The sequence below is a fragment of the Diuraphis noxia genome, unplaced genomic scaffold, assembly GCF_037042655.1.
Source record: "Diuraphis noxia isolate RWA-SAM2 unplaced genomic scaffold, SU_Dnox_SAM2 contig0004, whole genome shotgun sequence".
NCBI classification, from domain to species: Eukaryota; Metazoa; Arthropoda; class Insecta; order Hemiptera; family Aphididae; genus Diuraphis; species Diuraphis noxia.
The window spans coordinates 39819058-39832422 of record NW_028301714.1 but is presented as its reverse complement, the minus strand read 5'-3'; the positions used below and the strand labels follow the sequence as shown (position 1 = coordinate 39832422).

Here is a 13365-nt window from a genome sequence, read left to right as displayed (position 1 = left end):
GTTACTGTAATGGACGGGGTTAAATTTGAATGCAATGATAGGTATCATTGTATACGAAAAACGATTCTGAACGGAGATGATTTGTCAGTCTAGGATATATTATATTTAAATATTGTCATATATTCTATTTTGAAACAAATATTTTATTTTTCAATTAAGACTCATTTTGCATAAGGCATGGTTAATCAATTTTTCCAAAAACATTACATGTAGTTATCATAATTCATAATACCTTATATTATCATAGATTTACATATACCTGGTTTGAGGATAAATCGTTATCATTACGCGGTTTCATAAAAATTTAAAACTCAAACGCTCAAAACATTTTACCTATAATGACGCTTCAAATTTTCTCTATAGCTATTTGAAGCAAAACTTATGGAAAACTTAGTGTTAAATTTCCTTAGATATAAATAAAAACAATATTTTGAATTTTGAACTACAAAATAATTTGCAAATATTCATGGTTTTGACAAATTTTTGTCAATATTTCAAATGCTAATAAAAATTTAATTTGAATTTCCGCTGGACATTTTTTTTGTGATAAAGATTGACAAATTTTTAAGGAATCTTGTATTAAATTTTCAAATCTTAGATTTAAAAAGAAAATTTTTTATGAATTTCTAGCTTAAAACAATTTGCGAATTTTTGTGATTATTACGTACTATGTCAAAATTCAAAATTTGAATGCTTATAAAAATAATTGTGACTATGAATTTATTTTATTTTTCAACTGCTATTGTAACAATATATTAATAGTCTTGTATTAAATCTTCAATATTTTCTACCCAAAAAATAAATTTTTATCGATATTAATTTTAAAAAAAACTAATAATGACCAAAAATTGCATATACCTATGAATAGTACAACATAAGTCAAAATTTTTTGAAATTTCATGGCGGATAGAATATACTTATAAAAACATTCGGTGAAAATTTCATGTATCAATGGTCATTTGTTTTAAAGTTACATCAATAATCAAAATCGATTTATATAAATGCTTATAAAAAAAAATTGTGCCTATGTATTTTTATAATTTTTTAATCACTTTAAGACTAACTTATAACAAACTCTGTATTAAATTTTCAAGTATTTTGATAGGGCCAAAAAATGTTTATCGACACTTCAAAAAAAGAATTTCTGAAAAATTGAAAATTTCAATTGTCTACAAATATCTCAAAAAAAGTCAAAATATTTTGAAAAGTAAACCATATAAACAAAATGCCAATCTAAATAACTGGTAAAATTTTCAAGTATCTACGACTTTATACTTTTTGAATAATAACAAATATTTAAATTCATTTGAGGATAAATCGTTATGGTTATGCTATTTCGAAAAAATTTAAAATTCAAACGTACTTAAAATTTTTCCTATAATGAAGCTTCGAGTTTTATCTATAGCTATTTGAAGAAAAACTAATAGAAAACTTAGTGCTGTATTTTTAATTCTTAGTTATAAACACAAACATTTTTATGATTTTTCAACTTCAAAATTACTTGCAAATATTCGCGTTTTCGACAGATTTCGTAAAATTTTCAACTATAAACGCTTATAAAAAAAAATTGTGAGTAACGATTTTTAATTTTTTTTAGCTACAGTTAGAACAACTCATAAGGAACCTTGTATTCAATTTTCATGTTTTTTTGGTTGTCCAATATTTTTTTACCGACACTTCAAAAAAAAATTCTCAAAAAAATTGAAAATTTCTGTGGTCTATAAATAATTCAAAAAAAGTTCGAAAATTTTTGAAAATTAAAGTGTATATAGATTTAACTAACATTAACATTTAGTGAAAATTTCAAGTATTTACAGTGATTAGTTTTTGAATTACAACCATATAAAAATATCGATTTTTTTGAAAACTGTTGGAAAATGTTTACTTTTGACCTCTATAATGCATCAAGGACAGTGGCGTATATAAGGGGGGGGCCTAGTGGGCTGCAGCCCCTCCCGAAATTACAGTCTTAACTGTTAACTATATTGTAGTCTCTAGGTGCTAGATAATTATTGTTAGTCGCTATATATATTATAGCCCACCCCAAAAATTATTTCTATATACGCTACTGATCAAGGATATTCACTTTTACATTGGAAACCACCCCCAAAGTTTGAAATCGAAGCATTATTTCGACTAGTTATGCTGTACAGTGTACACAGACACACAAAAAAAAAAAAAAACAAAAAAACACATCATTGTAAAATCAATATATTCATCACTTCGTTCAGAATCTAAAATAATAATAATATAATATACATATGTTTTATGCTATAATATACCAGCAGCTATTCGTATACCTACCTAATATTGTAAAATATTGACCGGGGACCAATTGTCCGTGTATAAAATTATGACGTGGATCGATTGTCCGCGTACGACATTTTTATGCGGGAACAATTGTCCGTTTACCCGGCTTGAAGACTGCAAGTCATTGAGACACCCATCCCTAATTTTTCATGGGGCAGCCGCTACTGATAATAATATTCTTTTAATATATTATACCATAAATGTATTATAATATAATTGTATGTCAATGACGGAGAAAAGCAATATGGTTGCCTGCGCCGAATCCTTAGATCATATTCAATGGATATTGGATAGACCTACTCAGTGGCGTAGCCAGGGGGGGGGGGTTTTGGGTGTTATAACCCTCCCCCTCAGCCGTATTTATATCAAAAATATAATGTTTATAATATAGGAATACAATCATTTGGTCGTGGTAAAATGTATTCTGTTATTAAAACCCCCCCCTAAAAAAAATCCTGGCTACGCCACTGGACCTACTGGAATACTGGAAACTGAATAAATATTTGAAGCCAGCATAACAAGAGGTAAGTGAATTGTGGCAAATGCGCTTGCGTGCAATGTATATCTCGCGCAGTCGCATACGGCGCATGGTTCACCCCTTAAATCATTAAACAGATAGTGCCTTAGATGTATACAGGGCGCGCATGATGATACCCACATTAGCCGTAGAGGAGGACTCGCCGCCCGGATAAAAACCAGTTTTTTGCTGTGTCATCTATAAACAGAATAAACTAAAAAAATAATTAAAAATCATGTGATTAAACTGATTTAATTTAATTTTTATTTTTTACAAGTAATATTATACAATCTGTATCATTATACAATAAGAATATATGCTAAGAGTATGCAATTGATAAGAACATTATTGTGATGGAAGAAGCCACCCAATGATGATACTTCCTATGGTTAATTGATTATTATATTTAACTATCATTATTTTAATATTTTGTTATTTATTAATTTTTGTATAAAATCACGACATTACTGGCGCTTTAGGCGTCTTGGAAGATTACCAGGAACTGTAGTGCAGGCTAATTTTTGATAAGTGGATTCGAATGAGTACTTAGGTGGTTGTGGAATCTTTCATAGAAACATTTTTAATTTTTATATAGTGGGCCATGTGATTAATGAAAATAAAACGTCGAAAGGTAAATATTTTTAGCTAAATAAACTATAAAATAGGTATCTTAATTTTTTAACTTTTTTACCAAAATTTTAATTTTAATTAAAAAAAAAAAGTGGTAAGTCTAATAAAAAAAACAGATTTATGATATATTTATTATCTCAAGAGATATCGCAATGGGTAAATCTTCGCGGCCCGCGGGACACTCTGTATATTATATATTTTTATTTAGTATTATAAATATAATGATTACGCGTGCGCAATAGATATCAGTCACCTTAATGTCTTCAACACGACGTAGTACATGCTTATAAATTATAATGCAGCAGAAAAAGTGGGGATGCGCAATCAAGATTCAAATTCGTATTGTTGTTGACATACCTTTTTTCTTTTTCACCATTGTACATACTGCGCGTTACATTTTAGAAAATTAGATCTATTGCGTTAACGATTACGTCCCTATCTCCTTAATTTCCTATGACTTATAAAGTTGGACAAAGTGACAAGTGTATGATGAACATGATTAAATAATGATAGCGTGATAGGTTCAGCTATTTTATATTTTGAAGTTTTTAGTTAAAGAGGTACCTATTCTAACTTCTAAATATTGTGTACAGTGAATGTAAATGTTTTAAGAATATTATGAATAATAATTATTCTATGTTTTTTAAATTTTGTTTCACTATGAACTAATGCAATTTGAAAATAGAGTACGTATCTGCTAGATTCATTTGTTCTATTTTCCGTTTTTTCAACAAAGTACCTAGCTCATAGCTATAACATTTACTCAACATCGGTGTGATGTAGTTTTGACTCTTGAGTCCTGTTGTATGAAAATGTCTGCCAACGAAAACGAATCTGTGGACATACGACTTAATGCGAATCGACGATCTAATTTGGTAAAAATTATATATTTTTATAGTAGGTACTTATTGCCTATTTTATTAGTTGTTTAGTGATTGTTTTTCAATGTAGTTGTATACTTTTTTATGTATATATTGAACTGGTATAAAGAGTGCTAACAGTACTGTACTGACGCCTAATGTATTAGTTTTGGATGAATTTTTATTGTAAATATATTTTAAACTACCTGGTTGAATCTATATCTTTATTTAATTTATATTGATGCGTATTCTTCTAAATATTTCAATATCATCCCATATTGTTATTGATGTATTATTTTTTTCTGTATAAGACAATTAAAGATGATTATATTTTTTTACGTTATATGAGAATTTCATTGATATGTTTTTTTTGTTAAGAAATCACACAGCAACATACTTGCTCAATTTGTGTTATTTTAAAGTCAGAAATAATTTCAAAATATCGTCTGAATAAATGTATTCTTATTGGAACAAATATTTAGGTGTACTTATATAATTTTGTTAATACAGTAGGGTCTCGATAATCGAACACAAGCTAATTTGAACGGGCTTGAGAATTATCTTATCGCCATAATATGTACATATGTATGTATTTATAAATAATATTTTCCAGTTATACAATTTTTCAATTATGTGGGACAAGGCATACTAATCCATAATATGGGAACCAATGTACAAAAAAAAAAAAAATCAATATTTTTATATATTCATTGTCTTTTGAAATAACTAGTTTTTACACAATTAATAAAAATAAAAATAAAATTTCATATTTTAAATTACAATAAAATTGATGTTTTTTTTTTAAACCCTAGGTAATTCAAACAAATCTCTAATCTGAACCCCTTTTCCCAATCTCGTTCGGATTATCAAGACCCTACTGTATTCTACATTTTATATATACTATTGTTTATTTCTATTTCCAATTTCTATAATTACTAAGTAGTTGTTTTGTTTTTAACTTTCTGGTTTATCAAACCCTAATAACTACACCTGATCAAATAAATATATATTGAATTATTTAAGAATGTTTTGTGTATCTAATGTATATAATTTAAATTTTATAATATTATGTCTAAGTCTAATTATTGTAGATAAGTAGAAAAATATTTTGTCAAAAAATTATCTTAATTCTTTGTTTCTAGAATAATATTATAGTCATCAGTTCTTGTAACATAAGGTTCAAGTGTTGCTCACGCAACTACTTAAAAATAGGTGGGTCTGGATATTGATAAAAGAAAAATAGGACATTTTATAGGTCGGTATAACAATATTATGAAATACTCAAAATCATTTAAGCAATAAAAATTTTATTTTTTAATAAACGCCTAATGGTTATATTAAGTTATATAGTTCATATGAATAATAACATATTAGTTATTATAGATTGATTTGGAAGAACTTAATCGTATGGAAAGACCTAGTCGAGTTTTCAGTAGTCGTCACCATTTATCGATACCTCCAGCGTTAACAGGTTTGTTTTATTTATTTATTTTTAATTTAATTTAAATTAACCATTTTTAGTTAAACTGTAATTTGCTGTTATACTTGAATTATTTTAGAAACAAATAATATGGAACAAAATGAGCAATTTCGTAGATCAAGAGATCATTCTAATTCTAACTATTTCGAAAATTCAAGTAGTTCAACACGAATTGGAGGAAGTAAGTTATTTTAAATTTTTTCTCATATATTTTAGACTAGTTTAATATTTAATCAAGGTAAATAAAGATTTAAACATTAAATTATTAATTTCTACCAAATATTTCTTTTAAATTTTAAACTAACGATATAAATATAGTTATGATCAATATCTATCACTATAATAATTAATAGAAACCAATCATTAGAATCGCAATTTTTTGGTTCTAAATAAGTCACAATATGTGAAAAATATGTTTTTCATGAAAAAATTATCAATGAACATCAAATCATATTTTAGATTGAAATTTTTAAAGAAATTGTTATTTTGAAGTAGCGAAATTATAAAATAGGTATACAATATTTCTAAAACAAAAAAGAAAATTGCCTGAATTATTTTGTTTTTGTGCTTGAAATCAATAAATTAATCTTTAAAAACAATGTTTTACTAGAAGAATCGCAAAAAATATATTTTATATTAGACATTTAATCAATAGCTAAAATCTATTGTCCCATATCATTTTTTTTTTTTTTTTTTGATTTTTGTAAATATGTAAAATAATTCTTCCTATTGAATATCATGTAATTGTATCAGGGATAATTATGTATAAAATATAAACAGTTCCTTATAATTGCAATAGTCTTGAGTATAAATCATATACATACTTTGTTCCAAAAGAGTTTATATCAGACAGTGACCATTTTTCCTCTGGAGGGGCACATGCTCCACTAACAAATCGTCCAAAGTCTAAGCCGTACAAATCCATAAATGATCGTTGTCATTACACACTCATGTCAAGCAACCAGTAGAAAGGAAAAATCAGGTCCTTGTGCTATTCATTGCAATATAAAAAAATTTAAATATTTTTTTTTTTTAAATTTCTTTAACTAAATTTGATAAATATTTATTAAATAGTTTTCATAATATATTCCATTATAATGTGCTAAGCTGATGAAACTAAATATTCTCTAATATTAGAAGAAAAAAACTTTGTCTGAATTTTATGTTGAACAAATTTTCCAAATTGTTTACTCTTATAAAAATATGTAATGATATTAATAATCTTTACCATGGAATTCAATTCCAATCACAATATTAATACGGTAGTGCAATATGCTTGGTCATGATAAGTAAAACTCAAATTAGGTAACTCAACATTAAGATAAACACATCAAATTAAAATGAATTTTAGTGTTGTAAGTAATACATATCTTCTTGTATTCAGAAATTCAAAATTATTAATTTCAGTCTGTAATCTGTAAACATATAACTACTGAAGTGCTTTTCTTGAATTACAGAATTTTAATTAAACCGCCGAATTAACAAAAAAAATAATAATTATAAACTCAAGACAAAGAGTTATCATTAAAAAACATTGTATTTTCCAACTGTCACTTAGGTATAGCAAATGGAGATGCTGCAAGAAACCGATCACCTTTTGTAAGATTTACCATAACTGATCCAGAAACTCAGCAAATAACAGTAGCTGGGCAAATTCCATTGAATAATACACCACCTAATACTCAAACAAGTTCTGTAGCATCTGGTAAATATATTTTTTATTCTGACCTTTTATAGGTATGCATATTTTAGTGTAACTTATAACATTATTATTAGGTGTCTAGTTTTAATATAACTCGCACATTATAAAAATTATAAATTAAATGTGTAAATAACTACTTAATATTATTCATTTTTTAATAAAAAAAAAAAAATAATTAATGCATGTGTTATAATTATATATAAATTTAGTTTTTTAAAGTTCATTTTTTTTTTTTTTTTTTTAGTTAATGATATAAGTGATGGATCAATCCATGATGAAAGTGATGATGAAGCTCTAAACCTTTATTATTGGAGAAATAATATTGATCAAATATCTAGCTATAATAATTCAATGTCACATGCTATACGCCAATTAAGGAACTCTAGATCTGGAAGACGCTCAAGGAGATTTACAGACCATCCTTATTTTATGAGAAATAATTTAGATAATAATCCCTCTAATAACAGAACAATCCATCGACGTGTTCGTTTTTCATCTACAAACCGAGGATATAATGATCATGTAAAATTTTAGTTTTATAATCTTATTTGCTTTAAACTGACAGTATAATTGAATTACTAGATATCATTGAAATACATTTGAGCCTATCTTTTATGCTATGTAACTTACACGTAGTTTGAATTTTAAATCCAGGATTAAAACCTAAAATGACAGGTACCAAAACTTTTTGAAAATCTTGGGACTGGGACCCTAAATAGTTTTTTCATGTATTAAAACCAAAACCTAAATTTTGATATAGAAGTTTTTTCATTTTTAAATTCCAATAGATATTTGATCTGTTTATGATTACAATAGCTCAATTACATATATCTAATAAATATAAAAACCTAGATCTGTAAAATTATATCAATAATTACGGTTACTTTTCTTAAATTAGCATACATTTGAATTCTTTATCATGTGAATAAGATTATAATGGTACCGAGAATGGTACTCAATTATTGTCATTAATATGCCTTATGTTTGTGTGTAAAATAAAATATATGTGTAACAAAAAAATTATATGTTTTTTGGTGTTCTTCTGTTGGTGGTATGCTCTTGAAATTTGAACCATAGATTTATTATAACGCTTTTGAATGCTAAGTCTGAATAATTAATAATAATAATAATATTAACCAAAATTGAAGATTAAAGTATAAAAATTTTCAGAAAAAAAAAGCTATATTCATAAAATTAAAGATGTGTCCGTATTTAGATGTATTTAAAGTGTACAAAGTATTGCATGGTATTCTTAATAGCTGACATTTTATGAACCACTATAATATAACTATAAAGTATATATTTTTCTTCAAATATTAATATTTCTATTAATTTTATTTTTAGTTTCCTGATAGATCACAAACTCCAGAACAAGAACTTCCTGAAGTACTAGAACATGTAATGGAACCTGATAACCAATATGATGAAGTCTAGTTAGTTAAAAATATTATTCTCTTATTCTTCATCGTAATAATGATTCATGAAATACATTATGCTAATTTATTTTTATACAATATAGTCAGAGTCCAGATAGTATGACAAGTGTTTCATCTCATAATGATGCAGATTTTGGTGATGATAGAGGATCTCCACATTTTTCAGTTTCTGAAAACCATAACACAAATGCAGATGAAGAAAATAGAGATGGTACTTTAGATGTATCTAATGAAACTCCAAGAACAAGAGTTGTACCATTTATTATGTCACCAACACCTTTTAGTCCGCCACATGAATCTCCTCCTGATACTCCAGAAATACCGGTGACAAGAATAAATAACGACTTACTGAATGTGACTAGGAGTACTAGAAGGAGATTACCATTGATAATGAATGATGAAGTAGAAAATGATGAGATTTTTAATCAGTAAGTAACTTATATATACCTTATAATAATTTTTAAGAACAAATGAAATCCAAAAAAGATTGGTAAGTGGTTATCACTGATATACTGAAGTTGATGAGTATGTCATTGTAATGACTAGTGGATGTGATGAATTTGTATTTAATGATAAATCATTGTATATAAACTAAGATCATACACTATGGATAGAGCAACTGCATTATGAACGTGTACTAAGTGTTGAAGACAACATTAAGAGGATGTTATACATGCATGTGTTGTATTCGTCTTACAAGTGCATTACGTAGCTTTTTGTATGCTCAGCAGAACACGTTTAATTCTGTGACTTTAAAACTTAGAGTGAATTGACCTATTATAAAAATATAATAAAAAGCCTTTAAGAAGCTCTCAATAATAATGTTACTTTTAATTTTTATAAGAGGTCAGTTCACTCTAAACTTTAAGCTCATGGAGCTAAACTTGATTTGCTGTGCGTAAAATTTGGTATGTTGTGCATTTGTAAGATGTTGACAACATATGCACTATGCAGGTATAACGTCCTATTAAGGTGACTGATATTTATTGTGCATGCGTAATCATTATAATACTAAATAAAAATATATATATATATCTAAGGGGTGAACCGTGCACCGTGTGTAACTGTGCGAGATATACATTGCACACATGCACATTTCAATTTACCACAATTCACCTTGTTATTTTGGCTTCAAATATTTAGTCAGTAGCTCTATCCATTGTATATGAACTAAGTATACAAAAATAGTTTCTGAGTAGAGACTTTAGCAAACCTGAATAAATAACTAAATTTAATAAAAAAATGTCATGGCTATAAATAGCTCGAAATAAGTTAAAATATTTTGAAAATATAAAATCATGTATAGAAAATGATAAAATAAAGATTTGATGTATTTACAATTATTCGTTTTTGAATTACAATTAAATAAGAAAATCATTTGATAAAAACTCGGCTATCTCTGTGTAAATATTTGATGTTGAAAAAATTTGAATTTCAAATGCTGCCCATCAACAAATACTGTTGATTTACGCTCAACTTTTTATTTTTTTCAACTAACAATAACTTTTAACATTGTTCATAACATTATTTTAGTTTTTCAAGTAAGAATTTTTTGTCATTGAATGTTCTTTATCCTTTAATGATCTTAGCCAATTCTTTTTTAGTCTCTCTGATTAGTCTGTTATAAGTTGTAAGTTATAACTTATAACTGATCATTAATAATTTTTTAGACGCCTTAACTCTTTTGAGTATATTATACTTTCTTGTTTAGTTGGATCATTAAATATATTTTCATTTTTTCCCAAAACTCAAAAAATTGAAATGCTTTATTACTGTAGTTTTTGTGTTTTATTCATATAATGCTAAAATATAATACTCCTAACATAATTTTCAGTAAATTATAATAATTATTAATAATTATTGTGGATTTTAATATTTTCTTGGTTACATAAGTTATTTTATTTTATTATTTTTTTCCAGTGGCCTTGCATTACCACTTCCTGATTACACTATTCCTGGTCCATCTCAGTTCAGATGTGTTGTAAGTTCCGGCATACTTAATAATGATAATGGTTCAGTTAGTAGAACAATTGATGTAGAATTAAATAATACAGAGAATGAGCCAGTTAATAATTCAGTAAGAATTGATGAAATAGTCGATTCTGCTAATGAAGATAATAATGAAACAATCTTGACAAATCCTCATTCTACATTAACATGTGCAATGCATAGTAATGACCAGTAAGTTTTTTATTTAAATTGTATGTTTAATAACTATAAAAAAATAATAAATAATAATATCAACTCTAAGAAATTTCTTTCTACTGTGAATAAACAGAAAATAAAGTAATGTTGTGGATGTTCAATATTAGGGCATTCCACTGTACAACACATTAACACATTTATGAATAACCTATTTAATAATTGAATAACTTACTATAATATTTATTTAAATTTATAAAAACTAAACATTTTAATTGTAGGTAATTTATAAATTTTAAGTATATAATATTTAGTATTTTAAAAATATTTGTAAACATCAATTGTATTTAAAATTATGTTGATATAGAGCAACAGAAGAAACATCACCAATACATGTTGAAGAACATCCAGAAACATATGTGGATCTTAACGTTCAGTTACTACTTTTATTTGAGTGTCCAGTATGTTTTGAACATATTATCCCTCCTATTTTTCAATGCCTACTTGGACATTTAATTTGTAATAAATGTGTACTTATGTGTGAAAATTGCCCAACATGTAGAAATCCTTTCAACTCAAAACGTAACCTATATATGGAAAAAGTGAATTACTTTATATATTTTAACTGTAAAGAAAATATTCTTTATGTTAAGAATTCCTTTGTTTTTAGGTTTGTTATTTGGTAAAGTTTCCTTGTATAAATGCTTCAACTGGGTGTAAGCTGCAAATGTTTGTTGGTCAAAAAGAAGTTCATGAGAAAGAATGTTGTTATAGACATTACCATTGTTTTTTCTCTAATTGTTCTTGGAGAGGATATTATCCTGAATTGCGCACCCATGCGATTAATTATCACAGTAACTATGTTCTAACTGGATCAGAACAGGTACAGTTTATTAAACAATTATTAGAGAAAAAAATTATTATTATTATATTTTAAATGTATTTTTTTGAAATTTTATATTTTACTAATTTCAATTTTATTTTTTAGTCTCTTGATATTATGTTGCCCAATAATAATCAAACATACCAGTGGTTTTTATTATCTCACAATGAATGTTTTGCTGTGATCGTTCATTCATCTAAATCACCTAAACGAGTAAAACTGTAAGGATTTTGTTTATTCAGTAAATAATTAAAATAGTTTTTCTAAAAAAAAGTGTATCAAAATAATGTAAAACAAGAAAAAATATGTGAATACAAATTTATTGTATTTAAATTTTTAATATAATGTTTATTATTGTTTTCAGCCAAGTAAATTTTGTTGGACCAGCTGTTAAAGCAAAACAATTTAAATTTTCTGTTTTGTTAACTCAGAATAAAGATCACTGTGATATGCCACAAAAGTTAATGTATGAGAGATCGACTCTTCCATATTCAACTGTCTATGAAATGTTAACCAACAATGGTCTAAAAAAAAAAGATATATTTTCTTTACCTGGTGAAATGCTAGGCCCCTTTATTAAAAAAAGACGTCATTGTCTACCAATTATTTTAAAAGTTGGTCCTGTATCTGACTTATAAATCTATCATTTGCTAATGAAAAATATGTTTTAATATATGTGTGTACTGTGTATATAATATATTGTATATTGTGTGTTGCAATAATTGTATTCATGTAGATAGTATTATACCATTAATTTATTATTTCTGTATACTTAGTAAAATAAAAAAGTATAAAAGCCTAAAATGTGTAGTAACATAATATTATGTTACTATATTATATTATAACATAATATGTAGAATTTATTTTCATTGAAGTGTGTTTAAATTTGAAAAATAAATAGTTCACAAAAAATATATATATATATATATATATTAATTATTAAAAGCTCATTAAATATGTATTATAAATAGACAATAGTAGTTTTATGTTATATTATATTATTTTAAATAGTTATATCATAGAATAATATATGCATAATTTTTTTGTACTTTTAGCATATTTTTTGTTAGAATTTAAACGTTATATGAAGACTTGAAAAAAGATGTTACTGATTAGTGAAACTTTCACAGTGTTGAGTATATTACTTTTAAAAAGTAATAAAATTACGTTAAGCATTACATTAAATATTTTTATTTAAATTATATTGGCATTACCCAACATTATTTTTATCACGTTACTTTACGTTTTCATTCAAAAATAGACTGTTTCAAATAGCATTCCTTTTATAAAGGAATTACAAAATTAGTCCATAATGACTAGTAACTAATAAGTAAAAGTTTCATTGTTAATGACTATGTTATACACGAACAATGGGATCTTTAATAATTTTGTTAATTATTATTTA

The 13365-nt window shown here is 26.0% G+C and overlaps 1 protein-coding gene across 5 annotated transcripts; it reads left to right on the top strand.

Moving 5' to 3' along the window:
* The first annotated feature begins 3185 nt into the window (after positions 1 to 3185).
* On the top strand, positions 3186 to 12874 carry LOC107169294 (uncharacterized). Of its 5 annotated transcripts, none has more exons than XM_089226457.1 (12): positions 3186 to 3215; positions 5701 to 5788; positions 5877 to 5978; positions 7356 to 7502; positions 7744 to 8021; positions 8844 to 8932; positions 9019 to 9363; positions 10856 to 11116; positions 11445 to 11679; positions 11748 to 11960; positions 12066 to 12181; positions 12325 to 12874. In XM_089226457.1, exons 1-12 carry the CDS (start codon positions 3198 to 3200, stop codon positions 12596 to 12598), a joined length of 2166 nt encoding a protein of 721 aa, XP_089082583.1. In that variant the 5' UTR covers positions 3186 to 3197; the 3' UTR covers positions 12599 to 12874. The 5 variants fall into 5 exon arrangements, with proteins under 5 accessions (XP_089082583.1, XP_089082582.1, XP_089082581.1 ...); XM_089226456.1 differs by lacking the exon at positions 3186 to 3215 and adding an exon at positions 3423 to 3458; XM_089226455.1 differs by lacking the exon at positions 3186 to 3215 and adding an exon at positions 3736 to 4332.
* Positions 12875 to 13365: the final 491 nt, after the last annotated feature.

Bases quoted from the DNA above. Each gene is read 5' to 3' on its own strand.
- LOC107169294 (XM_089226455.1), top strand. From the start codon at position 4,264: ATGAAAATGTCTGCCAACGAAAACGAATCTGTGGACATACGACTTAAT. The intron at 4,333-5,700 runs GTAAAAATTATA...TAGTTATTATAG, and splicing joins CGAATCGACGATCTAATTTG to ATTGATTTGGAAGAACTTAA. The intron at 5,789-5,876 runs GTTTGTTTTATT...GAATTATTTTAG, and splicing joins GATACCTCCAGCGTTAACAG to AAACAAATAATATGGAACAA.